Source organism: Streptopelia decaocto (genome assembly GCF_964273445.1).
Source record: "Streptopelia decaocto genome assembly, chromosome: Z".
In the NCBI taxonomy this organism is placed as follows: domain Eukaryota; kingdom Metazoa; phylum Chordata; class Aves; order Columbiformes; family Columbidae; genus Streptopelia; species Streptopelia decaocto.
In genome coordinates, this window is record NC_138657.1 from 23,237,553 (window position 1) to 23,256,991 (window position 19,439).

Here is a 19,439-nt window from a genome sequence, read left to right on the forward strand (position 1 = left end):
GGCTATTTATATAGCTAATCAAAAATGACCAAGCAATAATTCATTCAATATAATTTGGTGTTTTTCATCATTGTCTTCATTTGAGGTCTGTGAAAACATCTACTCCTCAATCCTTTATTGCTCTTTTTCACAGCTGAGAAAGGGACCAGGAAAGGAGACCATCTTTGTAGTATCAGACATGAGGAGCTCCAAAGTCACTGTCTAGGCCCTTTATGGTTGGTTCCTAACACAATTTATCAGAAAACTGAGCTTTTTTAATAGATGTGCACCTGCCCTGAATACCAATCAAACTACAGTGACATGAATGGGATCCTTGGTCTACTGTACAGAACATTAAAAAAAAAACCTCCCAAACTCAGACCAGTAAGTCAGAGAAAAAGTATTCACTCTACATCTTAATAGTTAGCTCATATGAGAACATCAGCAGTGTTAAAAGCTTTTAGACATGTATTTTTCATCATCTTGTGTCCAGCCTCCTTTTATCTACATTACCAAACAGCCACTAATGTTTGGACTTCTCATATTTTAAGACTAAGTCAAGCTCTCTTTAAAAGTAAATGTAATGGACATTAAATGCTAAATCGCTAAGTCACAAAGAGCATGTTTCTTGGATAACAAACAAACAAATAGATAAAAAGGAAAGAACAGATTAAAAGGGAAATGTTGATGCTAACTACATTTTATTAGTTCAGGAAGACAAACTTGTTAAAAATTCTGAAAAGACAGATAAAAGCTGAAGTGTCACTGTTCATTGCTAGAATCATTTTACAAAGACAAATAATATGGTATTTTTCATCACTTTAATGTTCTTTCCCTTTCCTGATTACAGTATAAGGTATAACCATTTGATTCTTTCAATAATGAGTGTAGGTCACGAAAAACAAACTAGTCAAAGCTCTTGGATATCCAACAAAAAAATTAACATGGAAAAAATTGCAAAAACAATTTTGATCAGAAATATCACTATATTAACGTGGTTCTGGGTTAAAATGCAAGAAACAAAATGTTACTACAGTAGCTGAATTTTAAATAATTAGGTTTTAAATTGATTTCTTTATTCAGTCCTCTTTGTTTCTTTCCCATATCTGCATACTAGAAATGTTAAAAAGTCAAGGTTTCCAATTTCAAGTTGGAAAAGCCCATTTTAGTTCAGGTAGTAGTAAAATCATATATCGTATATAGCTTGGGATTACATACTTGTAATAATGCTCCTGGACCATTTGTGACATTAGCATGCATAAAAATTTCAAACATGCCCCTCTTTTTAGACCTGACTACTGGGTACATCTGACAGTTCCCAAATTCAACACGCTTGCTGCAACTCCATTAGGAAGCACCTAGCTTCACTCATCTACAGTACGCAGAAGCTTAGAGCTTAATTCAGCATTCTGAAATGCCTTCTAGGATGAGCAGTATGAGTATTTACTGATATGAGTAAAGCATGGTATCGCAGTTCATTACTTTAAGGCCCTTTGCTGAGCTAGGTTTTCGTAAAACAGATACCCTACTGATCTGCAGTTGCTTCTTAATTTTATAAAAATGCATACATTATTTAAGCAATTCTAGCATTGCTTCACAATATCTTCTTCAGAATCTGCAAAATAATAAAGAACAAGGCAGTACAATATAATTAAATTGATCAGCTGTAATTTCTACATAGCTAGGAATAAAATAATTAAAATGAAGAGAGAGAGAGAGACAAAAAATTTCACATTAGAAGCCACGAAGCCTTCTTACAAAGATGGGAGTGAAACAAAGCACTTTCAGCCCAGAGATACAAAGTTCTTCAAGAGTAACGCAATAAGTACTTCACGTTTTCAAGAGTAAAATATCTGTAATATCAGGGAAGAAATGATCACTTCTTTTTTTGCTCCACTCTCTGAAATGGTTCTCCTGGACTTTATCAAGAAAAATCTCCAAGTAGCCAGAAAACAGCTCACAAACCAACCAGAATTTCTGCAATAACTTCACAGTACATGTAAATCACCTAAATAATGCTATTAAAATTAAACAAATGCAACTGTATGGGATTAAAATGTTTTCAAATAATTATGAATGTTGATTGACAATAATGTATCAGGAATCATTTCTACTTTTAACATTTTATATATATTAAATATATTAATTTAATCCAAACTTTAATAATTTAGTATTGAAGCTTCTCTAACTTTCTGTAACTTCACGTTAAAAAACTGTATTATCTTGTTTTTAAGATACTAAGAGTATTTTTTTAGAAAAATTAAATGCACCATAACACTAAGTATTACAACTGTGTTTTCTGAAACAATATTTTACATGTAATTTTTAAAAGTATCTTACGTAATCTACTATCACAGCTAAAAATAAAAACAGTGATCCTAATTTTTATTTGGATCTGAAGTAGGCCTTTCATTTCTCTTCAATCCACTGCACAGATTTAACGTGTACCTATGATTCTCTCTATTCTGCCTTTAATTAAACAGAGAGACATGACTGTATATTGGCCATGACTAATACCCACTTTTCATTACATAGTGTTTGAATAAATTTTTAAAAAATCAGAAAACCTTATCCAACATTCTAGTTAATGCAGTTTTAAGCAGCATTGCTTTAGACTTGCAAGTTTTCACCCTCACTTATATTATTAAGTGTTCTTCACTCATCAGCATCCCTTCGAATTCTAGAAAAAGTTTCTATCACCAAGACTGTTCCAACATTAAAAACTTGGTTTAAGAACATACTTAAAATGGAAACTAAGTCCAAGTCCTCACTCAGGGAAACTGTTAAAAAGAGAAAAAATGACCTTATGTCTTCATCAGCTGCAAAGAATGCCAAAAATCATAAATACCTGCAACATATTCTGTGAATTGCATAGCTGTCATTGTATAACAAACAAGGGTATCCCTCTAGAATGAGTCATGTGCTTTTACTTTAGTCTGTATCCACAGAAAGCGAACTTTCCTTTCACAGCAAGAAAAGCAGTAGAACTAAATGATACTAATATATAAATTAATAGAAAGATCTCAAAATTGTTTTTCTTTTTCCAAGCATGCCTTAACATCACTCCCAAGATGGAAAACGCGGGCTGCAAGAGCATCCCAGAATTACGACTATGTGATGACAAGTCCCTAGCTTCCAAGAACAGAAAACAAAACCTGTATTTGTTATTAAAAATAGATCAAGTTAGCTAGTAAAAGAGACTTCCCGTGTGTCAGTACAATATTCTACAGGTCAGCACAAAATTCTGTGAACTGTCAGTCACATCCTGACTTTCACAGCTGAGTTGCCTTGCACTCCTCTAATGTCCAGGATGAAAATAAAAGAAAGACACTGAGTACAATTTGATTTGTCCACAAGACAGATAAGGTAAAGCAGCTCATGAAGTTAAACTTCAACAGATGCTTTTTTTGACCTGCAAAGCATTTAAAGTTATTGATAAATTTAATAACGTTAGAATTTTAATAAAATGAAAACAAAATTAAAGCTATGAATGAATGTAAAATCATAAAGTGATATAAGCTTGCACAGTAAGGTTATCAATGAACACAAAAAACTACACAGTTAAAACAACTTTATTGTAACAATCAATAGAGGTATAAAAATTTAGTCAGATTTCTTAAATTTTATAGTGATCTTTCTGTCTATGCCTCAGGAAGCGATTATAGGAATCTGTGTCACATTAATAACATGGCTCTAGACATAAGAGCCAAAGAAGTGACATTTTGTACTATAGAATCATTACTAGGGTAGCTCTACTGAAGCTACAAAGGTGAAACACAAAGTAATCTGTTCCTTCCATCACTAAAACCATCAAAACCCACAGATCAGCAGGCAAGGTAGTTCAGGAGACTGGTCATTAGCTTCTGAAAACTTCCTTCTCTAGCTTACAAACCGCAGAGTTAGAAAGTAAATGGTTACCTATATCATACTCCTATAGCTTATACAAAACAAACTAATAACTTATTCCAATACCCCAAAACTGCTACTAACTGTCACAGTGCAAAACCTTGTTGTCAAAGAGAAGAACATAGCTGCTTCTTGACCTTCAAAGTGAGAGTGGAAAGATGTTTACCAGCTACCTTACAAGACTTCACTGTTGCTTTGTCAATGCCCCCGTTGTATGAATGGGGTAGAGACAGTCCTCATTTTCTCTAACCCTGTATTTGCAAGAGCTTTATTTCTCAGGATGCAGAATAAGAAAAACGTTGGTTAAAAATATGTAAGTAGATAGAAACTAGGAAGAACCAGCAGCAGAAATGGTTGCAAATGAATTGCAAGCAACTTTACCTACAGGTTTGAAATTCAGCAGAAAAGCAAAACTTGATTCAGAATTGGGTCTCAAGTCACGCCATTAATTATCAAAGTAACTTTGAGCACCACCTTCTTTAAATTCAGTATCACAGAAAGATAGAGAATTTTAGGCTGGAAGAAACCTGAATGTCATCTAGCCCTATTTCCTGATCAACATATGGCTAACTTCAAAGTTAGATCAGTTTGCACATGGCAACATATACTCAGGCATTGAAAATTTCCAAAGATGAAGACTCATCACCCTCCCTAATCCACCAATGTAATTTTGAATTATTCTTTCCTTCTACCAAACTGAAGTGTCCCTTGTTGCAAGTTGTGATTACTGCTGTCTTTCCTTTGTTGTGTCAATGCATCACTGATAAGAGTTTAGCTCTGTCTTCTCCATACTCTCCCTATACCACAGACTACAGCCCCAGACCACACATCAGAATGCATAACTTTTACAGAAAACTTCATAAGTCACCAACTATATACAAGTAACAAACAGCTCTTTTTTTTTTTCCCCCACATAATTAATGCTTTGCCCGTAAGAACCGCAAAAAATCCTCTCCCCTTACTTTTGTTTATAGACTTCTTATATTTTGCAAAAGAATCTTTTTACAATAATCCCTACTGTTAATTCTGGTAAGAATAAAAAACTGAAGTTCCATATTAAAAAGAATTCTCACAATCCTTCAAAGTTCAGCAGTTGTCAGGAAAGTATCCCGTATGGTTGGAAAAATCCCACAGATAACATTTTCAGAAATGCTAGACATTTGGGATTTGAAGAAAAGTAAGATTTAAATGAGCAGGAAACTTCTTCAAAGGAGAACTTCCACAGACACTTCACCACCCAAACCCAATGTAGGTATCAATATGGGGGAAAAGTCTATATGGAAATACATCAGAAGCAGTGAAATAAACAATATTATTACAATACATACATTCATATTATCCAAAGTTAGTAATAAGGGAGACATAAGAAAACTATACCAGTCCTAATATCTATTAATATTCTAAACAAAGGACATAACTACATAGATTTGGTTTCTTGGGTGGGGTCTTTTCAAGAATACAAAGAATTAAATTTATTCTGTCTCACAGCCAAAGATCTTGCAGAACAGAATCTCTCCTTTTGTTCTGCTTCTCATGTCTTTCTCAGTAAAGTTCTCCCACCTTACGGGGAACATTCTCTTCTCACATGAGAAGTCTGGACTTCACCATAAATTTCTATATCTGTTATTTTTCCTAGACATAGAACATAGCTAGGAAACATGTCAGTTCTGCAACTGGAATGCATAACCTGTGCAAAGGTAACAATACTCTTACACTCATGTTGAACTCTGAAAAAATTTGACCAGTCTTTGTGTGAGCTGCTTTTCACACTGGAAGTCCCATTAATGCTATCACAGAAGACCCTGTCAGGACCTGGCTGAGTCACTTTTAACCCATTCACTTTACATGTTTGCTCTTAAATTATAGGATATTAGCACAATTCTAAGTATGCTCTACCTTCTTCACCTTTTTTGTCTGTAATTTTGCCTAATACTAATATCAGAACATCACCCATTTTAATCCCACCATGCTCATAACTGATTAGTATTTCCTCTGCTACTGGAATTCAAAATGTGTAAACTTTCACATGAAATCGTATTTTAAAGACTTCCACAACCCCTGCTGAACAACTAACTATATCTCCTCATTTTTCCACTTCATCAAGGAAGAAAAATGGGTACACATTCTACACTGGCAAATCCATAAAAACAGCTTCTAGCCATGGCAAACAAGAGTAACAGTAAACTTATCATGGCAAAAAAATTTAGGCAATCTGGAGATAAGATTTCTCACCATCCTGTAACCACTAAACTCCTAAATCACCAGCTTTATTATGTTGAATTTCACCATAGATCCATTTCACCCTAGTTCTCTTACAACCTAAATAAACTGCCAGGTCCAGTCTCACTCTCCCAATCCATCTAATTTTGGCTGTCTGAGCATTCTCTCACCAAAAATCTTATCTTTTTTTCTTGACATTATCACAAAGAATGAACCATCTTCTTTCCCCGTAGAATATATTTCTCTTTATTTTATGAGTGATTGACCCTGCAAGGCATGTTGTGACTTATGATATATTAGTAACAGGAGGGTTTTTTAACATAATTATTGTTCCTTGTCATTTCCAGACTGTTCAGAAGAGCTAGGAAATGAAGACAGGAAGGAATGACACAGAAAGCATCAAAAATTCGTAAGTAAGTTATGTTTGTATTATACTGCCTGTTTATACTGTGCCCCTTTGAAGAGAAAGTAAAAACGCTAATTCTTTATGCAGAAAAGAATTCAGACCTCCTCCATCAGATATAAAATGTGAACAAAATGAGCACGATTTTTAAAATTTACTTTCTAAAGTATTACATATAGTCTCTACATATTGTTAGTTATTTTCTCTGAAATTTAATAAAAGGTTCAGTTATTATTATATTTAAAATATCCACAGTGCAATGAAAATAATTCCTTTGGGCCTGCTTAATATATACTTTTATGTATTAAATATTAATATTCTTCAAGAAGGTTTACATCATCTTAACACTTTAAAAAATTCTATCAACACCACTGTTTTTCATGCATCAGGTAAACAGCAAAATGAGTAACCCTGCCTTCAGATACTCATTTAACCCTGAATTATTTTCCAAAATGTAAATATCTTAATTTTTTCTTTATAAACTTATAATGTAAATGAAAGCATTATCCGTATTTTACCCCTGGATCTAAAATACATCTAATAGTATACCATTTGTACTATTAAATAAAATCTGTCTTATGCCAGACATTAATTTCCAAGAGAAGATAAATATCTTCACAACAAAATTCCTCCAATTATTACACAAAACAAATACAAATTCCTTTAGTCAGGGCCTAAACCCCTGAAATAATAATTGCAATACAAGAAAATATTTAACAACAAATGGCAAAGAGAAGAAATTTTTAATACTAATAAGTAGTTCACAGAGACTGTTATGAAACACATCAAGAACAAGCTAAATTAATAAATTATACCATCAATCACACCAGTGGTTCTTCCTGGTAATAAGACTTTTTTTCTAAGAAACTGTGACATAAGATAAGGTATCATCTTCAAGACTTCTTTCACCTCAGAAAAAAATGCAAAGGTGAAGTAAATACTCTGCCTGATAGCAAATAATTGTTATAGACTCCACCCCCTTTCCTGCAACTCTTTCTTCACCATATCCCTCTCTCCTCTCACATTGTTCTGTTTCAGAGCTTCTGAGATTTTAATTCCTTTTCCTCTCATTAGCACTTTTTTGCAAGCAAAAAATACTCTATAAAGCAAACATGTATTACACAAATAAATACATATATAAACACACAAACAGCCATAGTCCTCATTTTGCAAATGGCTATCAGACACACTCTGCCTTGTGTTTCACAAGGGGCAGTCAATGGAGGAATCAATACTGATATCCCCCCTGTACAACAACCACCTCAATGAGGAAGAAAAGACAGGTTACAGTTGTAGAGGACTTCCTTCTGAGGGGAACAGAGGGTCCAATATGCTGGACAGACGCTCCTCTTACAGACGTCTGCTGCCTTCCTGGGGCCCAGGTTACATACATCACTGGGAAATCTCCTAGCCTGGTGCAGCCCTTGGACTACACCCATTACTGATCTTCTGTGTGAGTGGCGATGAAGCTGTGACTCACAGGCATGGGCAACATACAGGATGAGCTGGAAGCCACCATGCTGCCAGAAGGTTGCGACCTAGTGGCCATTATAGAAACTTGGTGGAACAGATCCCATGACTGGAGAGAGGCAACTGACAGCCACAGGCTGTTCAGAAGGGACAGGCAGGGAAGGAAGGGTGGACACGTTGCCCTCTACATCAACAGAGGTATAGAGTGTGAAGAGCTGTCTCTGAAGAAAAGCCACGAGTATGTAGAAAGCTCATGGGTAAGAATCACAGACTGAGGCAACAAAGGAAAACTTGTGGTTGGTGTCTACTACAGGCCACTCAGTCCAGGGGAGACTATTGATGAAACCTTCTTACTCCAGCTACAGGAGGCATCATGGTCACAGGCTCTTGTCCTGCTGGGGGATTTCAACCACCCCAACATCTGCTGGAAAAGTAGCACAGTGAGCTGTAGGCAACCCAGGAGATTCCTGAAGGGCACTGAGAACAACTATCTCAGCCAGGTAATAGACAGCCCTACTGGGGGAGATGCAGTTCTGGACCTGATGGTCACCAGTGTAAGAGAGCTGTTGACCTCAAGACTGGAGGCCTGGGCTGCAGTGATAATGCACGTGTGGAGTTCACAGTCCTGAGCAACGTGGGTCAGGCAAAGAGTAAAGTCAGGACCCTGCATTTAGGAAAGCCAAATTCCAGCTCTTCAGGGACAAGAGAGCAGAACAGAGCTGGCAGATCTTTAAGGACACTTGGCATAGAGCACAAGAGCTCTCGATCCCCAGGGGTAAGAAATAAGGTAAAGACGGCAAGTGGCTGGCATGGCTGAATTGAGACCTGCTGGTCAAACTGAAGGGCAAGGGAAGAGTTCAGGGACACTGCAGAGATGGGGTTGTGCAGAGATGGGGTGAGGAAGGCCAAGGTACAGCTGGAGCTGAACTTGGCAAGGGATGCAAAGAAAAACAAGAAGTGTTTCTACAGGTGTGTCATCCAGAAAAGGCAGGTCAAAGAAAGGGTACCCCCTCGATGAGCAAGACTGGTAAACTGGTGACAATGGACAAGAAGAAGGCTGAGGTATTCAACAACTTCTTTGCCTCAGCCTTCATGTGCAAACTCTCTTCTGACACCTCTCCAGGAGACAGACCGTAAGATGGGGACTGGGGGAGCAGAGTACCTCCCACTGTAAGAGAAGATCAGGTGTGTGACCACTTGAGGAACGTGAACATATATAAAACTATGGGACATGATGAAACACATCTCAGAGTACTGAGAGAACTGGCTGCTGTGGGTGCAAAGCCACTCTCCATGATATTTGAGAAGTCACAGCAGTCAGGTGAAGTCCCTGGTGACTGGAAACAGGGAAACATCGCACCCATTTTTAAAAAGGGTAGAAAGGAGAATCCCAGGAGCTACCGACCTGTCAGCCTCACATCTGTGCCTGGGAAGATCATGGAACAGATCCTCCTAGAAGCTGTGCTAAGGGACATGGAGGCCAGAGGGATGATGCAAGGCAGCCAGCATGGCTACATCAGGAGCAAGGCCTGACTGACCAACATAGTGGCCTCTAAAATGGAGTAACTGCATCAGTGGACAAAAGAAGGGCTACAGCTGTCATCTATCTGGACTTCTGTAAAGACTTTGACTTGGTCCCCCACAACATCCTTCAGCCTGGAGAAAAGGTTCTGGGGAGACCTTATTGCGGCCTTTTAATACTTACAAGAAACCTGTAAGAAAGATTGGGACAGACTTTTTAGCAGGCCTGTTACAATATGGCAAGGGGTAATGGTTTTAAACTAAAAGAGGGGAGATTCAAGCTAGACATGAAGAAGAAATTTTTTACAATGAGGTTGGTGAAGCACTGGAACAGGTTGCCCAGAGAGCTGGTAGATGGCACGTCCCTGGACAGATTCAAGGCCAGACTGGACGGGGCTCTGAGCAACCTGATCTAGTTGAAGATGTCCCTGCTCAGTGCAGGAGGGATGGACTAGATGGCCTTTGAAGGTCCCTTCCAACCCAAACTATTCCATGATTCTATAATAATACAAAACTATAAACTTATTTGTGTACATCTTGGAAGTGAAATTGCACAGAGTATAAGAAGAAATTAATCTATGCCTACATAATGGAGAAAGCTTCAAATTCCACAGACTGCTATAGTAGTCAGATTTAGCTGCTGCCTAGAAGTTCTCATCAGGGCTCCAAGGTAGAAGTGGTGGTCTTCTTACAATTAAGAAAAAAAACACACTGCCCATCATGCTTCTTAGTAACATATTCTTCAATTCTTCCTAAAACCTATGTGGCTGTCTTGAAGAACTACATGCATATCCAGTAAAATTTAAAAACATGTGTCCTGGTTTTGGTTAAGACAGGACCAATTCTCTTAGTGAATTTTCTGTTCAGCTAAGTTCTTTTAAGTAACTGCATTTTTCTGAAGTTAGCTGCATGTTTTTCAGAGTCCACTCCAGAGCTGGTTACACCTGATATTTAGAGTTTTATTGAGCTAACTCTAGGAATCCTATGCAGAAAGGCTCATGTTTATATTTTATTCCTATAGCAGGCAGCAGGGTTGCTGCTAGATCTCTTATGCTCTACATGCGAGGGGTCATAAAACAATCATACTAGCAGGGAGGGGCAGACAGGTGACCCCAACTGACCAATGAGGTATTCCGTGCCCTACACATCATACTCCGTTTACAGCTGAGGGATCACCAGGATCACAGAATCATAGAATGTCAGGGATTGGAAGGGACCACAAAAGATCATCTAGTCCAATCCATCCGCCGGAGCAGGAACACCTGGATGAGGTTACACAGGAACGTGTCCAGATGGGTTTTGAATGTCTCCAGAGTAGGAGACTCCACAACCCCCCTGGGCAGTCTATTCCAATGCTCTGTCACCATCACTGAGAAGAAGTTTCTTCTCAAATTTAAGTGAAACCTCTTGTGTTTCAGTTTGAACCCGTTACCCCTTGTTGTATCATTGGTTGTCACCAAGAAGAGCCTGGCTCCATCCTCATGACACTCACCCTTTATATATTTGTAAACATGAATGAGGCCACCCCTCAGTCTCCTCTTCTCCAAACTAAAGAGACCTAGTTCCCTCATCTTTACATGAGGATCTCGCCAATGAGCCTTTACAAGGATCTCGCTTTCTTTGTTCATGGCTGGCTTCTGAAGAGGACCCTACCTGTGATTCTGAGCCTTATTCCAGTTCTTGCATTTCTGAATACAATTTCTGTCTACTGCGAACTCCACTCCAGAACTTACTGGTGTCTGCCCTGCAGCCGCTGGCACAACACCAGCTCCTCAGGGGCCCTCAACTGGCTACAGGTACTGCAGCTACTTCAGAGATTCAACATTGGTTTTTGTATATTGTGCATTATTTCTCTTATCACTAGGATTATTCATTAGTAAAGCTGTTTTAATTTTCCAACCCACAAGTCTCTTCCTTTTCCCCTTTCCTTTGTGGGGAGGGTGAGGGTTATTAGAGAGCATCTGCCAGACTTCGTTGTTGCCCTGCAACAAAGGTAGTGCCTCTGCACATGCCAGGGTATTTGGTTTCACTAAGAAAACACTTGTCAACTCAGTTTAAATTTTTTAAGAGCAGACAAGATCTTTACTATCTGTATCCTAAGGTTCAATTCATCTTCTGGTTTTTTTAAGAAAATACTACACTAACATCATATTAGCATAAGACACATCTTACTGATAAAGGAACAGCATCAGCATAAAATATTGCAGCATCCTCCAGTAAAAGCACACATGTAACAAATAAATCTTTAACTGTCTGTCAATTTTTTTTTTTTTTAGCGTTGCATTTCTTAACAACATGTGGTCCAGAAAAGGAAGTTGTATCCGCCCCTATTTCTTCTAAAGACAAAGAGGTCAATGTGTTAATTCAGAAGCGTGAACAAATACCTGTAAACTAGAAAAGCATTTCTCATATTATCAACTCTTATCTTCTTCAAAATACTTAAATAAAAATTTTCCTATCCATTATGTCTAAGATTCAGAGTTTAAGAAAATGTCTCTTCTACTTGAAATTTTAAAACATGCAGCAAATTCTTCTTTAAATAGCACTCTGAATATTCCTAAGAATCTAAAATAATTTTAATGCAATCATTGTTTTAGTTAAATTTGTCCTGTCATCTTAGAATGTTTTGGAATTATCTGTCCTTACATCTATTTTTAACAAAGATACTGTTCTTATGGCTGAGAAGACTTTCTTGGTAAGTTTAATTCTATCAAAGCAGTGCTTTTTAAAATATACATATAGTTAATACATTGAAAACACAGACTTGCATTACTACAATAGGTGGTGTTTACCATTTCTGTCTAAACACAAGAGATCCACTATCGAAGAAAAGCAGGTAAACATAAAGCAATGACCTAAAAACCAACAACTGGCCAATCTACCACCTTCTTAGTTTAAACTCATGATGTTGCATAGGTCTTCATCTTTTGTATGGGTACAAAAATAATCAATAATGTTTTATGGAATTACCAGCTACAAAGTTTTCCATGTAAGTTTGGATGATTAGAAATTGCCAGAACCTAACTAAGCATAATACATCCATTATATATATTTCTAATTATTTTATGTTCTCCTCATAGTTATTTTGAAAAAAAAAAAAAAAAAAAGAAAGATTTTATGATAAAGGACAATTGAACCAAAGAAACTGACTTCAAATTGGCCTTACAGAAGTTCCCTCCAATAGTCTTGGGCATCCCAACCCATTAGACTTCTCGTATTCAATCATTACAATCTTTTTCTGTTGAACTCAGATAAGCCTGATGTATTTATTAGCCTTTTCCTATAATAAAACAATAAATTACTGTGATCTTCCTTACATTAAAAAATTCACATATTTTATAGCATTCTCATCTTAAAAAAAACAAACAAACAAAAAAACCCACCACTACTATCTTAGCTTTTCACCGAAGTTTATCATTGTGAAGCAATTGCACCTCTTCTGTTTGGTTAACCCAGCTGAAACAAACAGATAAATGAAATAATCTTTAATAAAAATTTAAACTTGCCATGACTTTGGCTCCCCAAAATGGAGATAATTAATACTGTAGAGATCCATGTCTTCAGTGTGCCATGCAAATGTTGTTTTCCACATGCCAAAATATAGATATGGTGTATTTACACCCTCAATAGAAATTCCACAGTCTTCTCCTACAACATCCAATATTGTATTAAGATGGGCAATATTCCATTCCTCAATACCCTGAAAAAGATACACAACAAATGTATTAATAAATTTATGAAGTAATGCAGTTTTACGTAATAGTCTCAGTCAAAAGATATGCGCAGGATCTAGCAGATTAATACAAATTTGTAAGCAATTTAGAAGATGGCTGAAGTTACCTGAGTAAAAATTATCTTGACCTTGGAAAGATTTACATTAGGTTTTAAGCCTGAGATCTTCCAAGCAGAGAACATACAGAAGTTTATATCTGCTTAACACTTAATACATCAAATCTAACATGGATTGAAATACCATACACAATAGAAATAATAGCTGCAGAAAAAAGTCTTTGATGAGTTGACAGCTGGAAGCCACTAAGTTTCACTGAGTCCATCTACTCTTTTTCATTACTTACAAAATAATACTAAAGAGTATGCAAAAGGATTTGAAAATTGAGTTTACACGCATAAATTTACCATTTCTCTGAAAAGCATAAAAACTAAAACCACTACATCACTTCAGAAGTATTTCTAACCGTAATGATATACTGAATAAGAAATATACCATGGAAGAAATCTACCGATTTCATGGGATTTCAGCTGTTTCCTTACATTATTGCCTATAACATACATATATTAAAAGCCATTCAGAAAGCCAGGTATTTACGTTTTGCTGTATTTCAGCTTCAACCACAAAGTGCAATTCTAATTTCAGGTAATACAGCATGTAAGAGCCAGTATAACCAAGATCAAAGCTACAAAACTGAAGAGAAAGAAATTAGACTTCATTGTAACAGCAATTATTAGCACCTCCGGGCAAGACATTAGCTGGTGCTCAAGCAGTCAGAAAAACAAGGAATATAATCAAAACTATTACAAATTCAATTCAGGCTGATTTCTTTATTGGGAAGACAGCCCCTACACATCCTTTTAACCGTGACCTGCTCTGCACCCCCATCACTGAACTCTGCACAGTTCTGGTAGTCTTACTCAAATTTGGAGAATGAATTGATGGCACGCTGCAGACCCGATGCAGCTCATTAAGACTAAGAAACATGGTGACATTCAATAGTTGGGCAGGTGGTGAATTAAGAATACAGTTTAAAGCAAGAAGACATGAACATTGAATACTCTCAGTTTTCAATTCATTGGTTTTTGAGATTTTATATCAAGCATGTTACATATGCAGCAGCTAGCACTGATACACAAGACAGTAACTTCTATATGAAGTTCAGCCTTCTCATTGAACAAGACTGCCTGCTACAACTATTTCATTTAGTAAGGAAAACTACCTGTAAGTTATCTGGGACTTTTAAAAAGGAGTAAAGGACTTCACAGAATGAGTTTATTCCAAACAGCAATTTTTGTTCTTTTTGGGTGTTTCGTTTTTTTGTTGTTTTTTTAATGGAAGCTCTGGCTTTGATGCATTTGTGTGATATAAAGGCACTCAGAATTAAAAAAAAAAAAAATTAAAAAATTATCGAAGAAAAAGAAACTGAATACCAATATAAACGCAAATAGTAGACACTCATAAAATTTGGACCTTTCAAATCTAAAAATCATAATGACCAGCAAGGCAGTAGTAGATATAAAATTTGTTTGAAGAAAACTAATTATTCCTCAAATTAATTTACAGATTTTATTTTTTTAAAATCACATAAAATTTATCGTCGTTCTCAAACCGTGCAGAGACAGAAATTAATACAACAAAACAAGAGCAATGACTCAACCATGTAGGCACACAGACACATACAGAGTTAGAAGACAACAGTAAATATACCAGATAAAAATCAACTGTTACTCTAAGCAGCATACTCTTTCCAACAGTGGCCAAAAGAAGACAAGAAACAGGGTGTGCAAAGCAGTACTTCCCCAGAAAATCCTTCCAGCCTGCAGCAATCTGCAGATTGAGGTTTTCTCCACACAGAGGTGTTGCCCTTCTACTTAACAGTACCCTGTGGGCTTTTTACCAATTAATTCATCCAGTCACCTTATTTAATTCATGTAAGATTTTAGCAACTATAACATCCTGAAATTCTGCTCTTAATAAGAATGAAGGGATAGTTAAGAGAATAAATTAAGTCTTTTTTCAACACCACATCTCATATTTTCACCCTCTGTTAAGTCACATCACAACTAGTCACCAAGCAAACTGGTAGTGGTTTGTCCCTAAAATGAAAGTAAATCCTCCCACGGAGAACAATTCTTGCTTCAAAATACCAAGCATACAAAATACTTAATCCACAACCTCTACACTCAAAATGCATGAGCTATTTCCATTTCCTAAAGACTATTTTGGACAAGCAGTCGTAGCTCAAAAGGAAATGTCCACTGAAACTGGCTGAAATACTAAAATCACACTGATTCATTTTAACTCTTCCCACAGTCCTTGAACTTAAAAATAATAATAAATCAGTTTTATATCTATGCCTAGATTGTTACAATAATTATTACAAATTATTATAAAGCTGTTACTTTCCCTCAGAGATACATCTTTAACATTCCAAAACATGAAGTAAAATGCTTACATGAAAAGTAAAATACCGATTTTAACTTTTCAAAACGGTTATAACACTCTTTTTAAGCTTCACAATTGCAATGCACACTAAAAAAGATTACAGGAGCTGTAAAAGAGCAGTTTAACAGGTCAACACACACTTCTCAAAATCAAAGGACATCTTGCTATATTTAATAGCAATTATCAAAACACCAGTAGACCATAAGGTGTAGCTGGTAGTTTCTTATAAATGTAAAAACCCATTTAGACATTGTAATCTATTCAATGTTAGGAAAACAGCAAACATTTATTCTACTCAGAAAATCATAATAATATCGGAATATTGTAATAATTTCAAGGGAATGTGTAAAGTATTTCTAATTTATCCACATTTTTGATGGCAAATTCTTTTAAGAATATCTGCCATCTTTGACAACCATACCACAAAATGCCAAATCAGGAAAAAAGCTGAAATATTACATATTTTTTTTTCTTTACAAAGAAATACAGGCTTGAAACATCTTACTATCTGTGATCATTGCTACACACGTTAGATTTACTTCGTATTCCTTCAGAGAAATATTGTAAGATGCATAGCAGCTTATCTAGAAGACCACCGTTCCAATCTTCACCACTTTTGTAGATGATTCAAACTTATTTTAAATTATTATCAAAGAGTTTTTACAACTCTTTTAACAGCTTCTGGACCGGCTTTTAATGCAATGTGGGAATAAAATGGGACACTTCCCTTCTCGAGTATCAGAACCCTTGCACAGTTCAGAAGGAGCTGACCCATCCTTCTCTCAAAGGCACAAAGAAAAATGTAGCTTTCAGTATACTGGTCAAAAGTGAAGCTCAAGGTTCTAAGCAGAGACCTCTTTGCAGATAAGAATAAAATAGGCTCCAAATGATTTTTATTTATTCCTTTTTTTTCAAGTACTTAAAATAGTGACGATACTATTTTGTGCCCTATACTTAAACGAATCAGTCAGTGTGATGTATTATACGTTTATGAATGTGATTTTGTGTATGCATGCATTAATACACACAATCCTTTTTCAGTGTTTAATTTTTCCTGTGACTATCTCATGGATTAATTTCAATATTAACCTGGCAAACAAGACACCTGCTCTGCAACTAGGAATAAAAATGCCCTATGACTGACTGTAACTGCTCAAGTAATAAAGAAGAATTAAAAAAAAACTAATTAAGAGGGTGGAAAAGAGTAGGAGAAACATACAAAAAAATTTGTGCTTGGTCACCCACTTCTCTCTCCACACACCCACTCACTCACACCAATGAAGACAATAAAAAACCTGCCAGGATTTTATTGCTTCTTCAAAGTGCATAAAACACAGACAATCTCTGCATCGTAAACACACAGATTAGGAAATACCAACTATCTCCTTCATTTGATCTGTTTTTTCTCTTCTCAGATACAACCATTGAAAGGGTGGTAAAAAAACATAGAAGAAAGTAGATTCTCTTTGGTACTGAACATTAGAACCAAACACACAAGTGAATGAATGATCACATTGATCTCAACTATCAGCAGATAATCGAGAAAGGACATTTCACATAATTGTGTGCTAAAAAATGCAGACCTTTCTACATTAAAAAAAAAGGGGGGGGGATGAGTCTATGTCGCCTCGTTAAGCTAGCCAGTAACATCCTGTATATACTGGCATGTATGGATGGCATGGGAGAGATATACTTCTGGTTGTCAGTTTGCAAAAGACAATCTATAGGACTATCTCATCAAGGAAGGAAAAATCCACAGTCTCTCTGGGCAACCTGTGCCAGTGCTCAGTCACCCTCACAGTGAAAAAGTGTTTCCTGACGATCAGCAGGAATTCTGTGTTTCAGTCTGTGCTCATTGCCCCCGCTCCTGTCACTGGGCACTGCTGATAAAAGCCTGGCTCTGTCCTCTTTGTATTCTCCCTACAGGTATTTTTGTACATTGATAAGGTGCCCCCTGAGTCCTCTCTAAGCTGAACTGTCCCAGCTCTCTCAGCTTTCCCTCACGTGACAGATGCTCCAGGCCCTTCATCATCTTAGTGGCCTTCTGCTGAACTCTCTTGAGTAGCTCTGTAGCTTCAGGAAGAGATGGGAAGCCCAGAAGCACAGCACTTCAGGTGGGGCCTCACCAGTGCTGAATAAAAGGGAAGGAACATTTCCTTCAACCTGCTGGCAGCTGATCATCCTAAAGCAGCCTAGCACAGTTAGGCAGGTTTGCTGCACTGGCACATTGCTGGCTCATGTTCAACATGGTGTCCCACGGGGTGCCCAAAGTACTTTTCTGGAAAGCTGCTTTCCAGCCTTCAGCCACCATCATGTACATCATATACCTGGGGTTGTTCCTCACCAGGTACAGCACTTTGTACTTCCCCTTGTTGAACTTGCACAGTTCAGTCCCTGTGGAGTTCCCATTTGCCTGTTTCTCCAGCCTGCTAAGGTCCCTCTGAATGGCAGCATAACCTGCTAACATCTCAGCTGATCCTCCTAGTTTTGTATCATCTGCAACTTCTGCCTCATCATCCAAATCATTAATGAAGATGTTAAACACAATTAGACCCAGTATTGATCCCTGGATTACACTTACAGAAGTCCTTCTTGCTCTCAACATCTGTGATTCATTTCCAGGTAGGCTCTGACATTCTCAATTGCATATCTGCATACTTGGACAGTGTGTCTATATTCCTCTCGGGTTACACATCCCTGTTTCTATCTCCTGTATATTTCCTGTTCATCCCTGTGTTTTGTCAGAAACTCCTTGCTCAACCATGCAGGTCCATGTCATTTCTGCCTGACTTCCTGCTCACTAGAATGGACTACTCTTGAGCTTAGAGGAGGTGAATACCAACCAGCTTTCTTGGGCTCTTCTTCCCTCCAGGGCCTTATCCCACACAACTGTTCCAAGTAGATCACTGAAGAAGCCGAATTCTGCTCTCCTGAAAGCCAGGTTGTGGTCCTGCTTTCTGCCTTTGACACCTTCTTTCAAGATCCTAAACCTCAGCATTTCATGGTTACTACCAAGGCTGCCTTCAACCTTCACATCTGCAATAGGTCCTCCCTGATTTGTGAGTACAAGGTCCAGCAGACCACTTTGGACAGGAAATTGTTACTGATGCACTCCAGAGACTCTTGGATTGCTTGTGCCCTACTGCTCTCCTGCAGCGTTAGGTTACATTACAACTCAGATGCCATCCCTAACTCATTTCATGGTCAAATCCAAACTTATACAAGGTCAAGGTGCTGCTTTGCAATCTAGTCAGTTGCTCAGTCAAGGAATACAGCAGAAAACTTGAGTACATTTGTTGCCAGAGTTAATATTACATTAGAGATGTACCTACAATTTGGCAAAAAAACACAACTGTTAGCCTACAAAATCCACTGAATCAATCCCTCCTGTATTACTAATCAAATAAGCTGCCCACGGCTTACACATAGGAGAAGGCAGGCAGCAGGAACTGTCTTATCAGGAGGAATAAAACTAAGACAGAAAAAGGGAAGTGATATCTTCAAGACAGGAGCTGAAGAAGAGTGGTAAGAGAAAGGCCAGACAACATTTAAACATGCTGCTTCCGAACCTTGGCTTTTCTCTACTGAACAGCAGATTCCATTGACAGCACTGAAGTCAGGTGTATTTTATGATCCTCTATAAATGTCAAATCAGTTACTTTTCTTTGGAACTTCTTTTGAAACATGGAAGATTTTTTTGCCCCTGGTTGCTACATCAGTTCATGCAGGGGTTTCATATGTCTTCCCTATTTGTCCACACAA

General features: G+C 37.3%; 1 protein-coding gene across 9 annotated transcripts in view; it reads right to left on the minus strand.

Moving 5' to 3' along the window:
• The window catches only part of KDM4C (lysine demethylase 4C), a 260,034-nt gene that overhangs the window by 212,151 nt on the left and 28,444 nt on the right, over positions 1–19,439 (minus strand). For all 9 annotated transcript variants that reach the window (XM_082075475.1, XM_082075473.1, XM_082075474.1 and 6 more), the window contains exon 5: positions 13,006–13,199. In XM_082075475.1, coding sequence (XP_081931601.1) covers positions 13,006–13,199 — 194 coding nt within the window. The remainder of the gene's footprint in view (positions 1–13,005; positions 13,200–19,439) is intronic.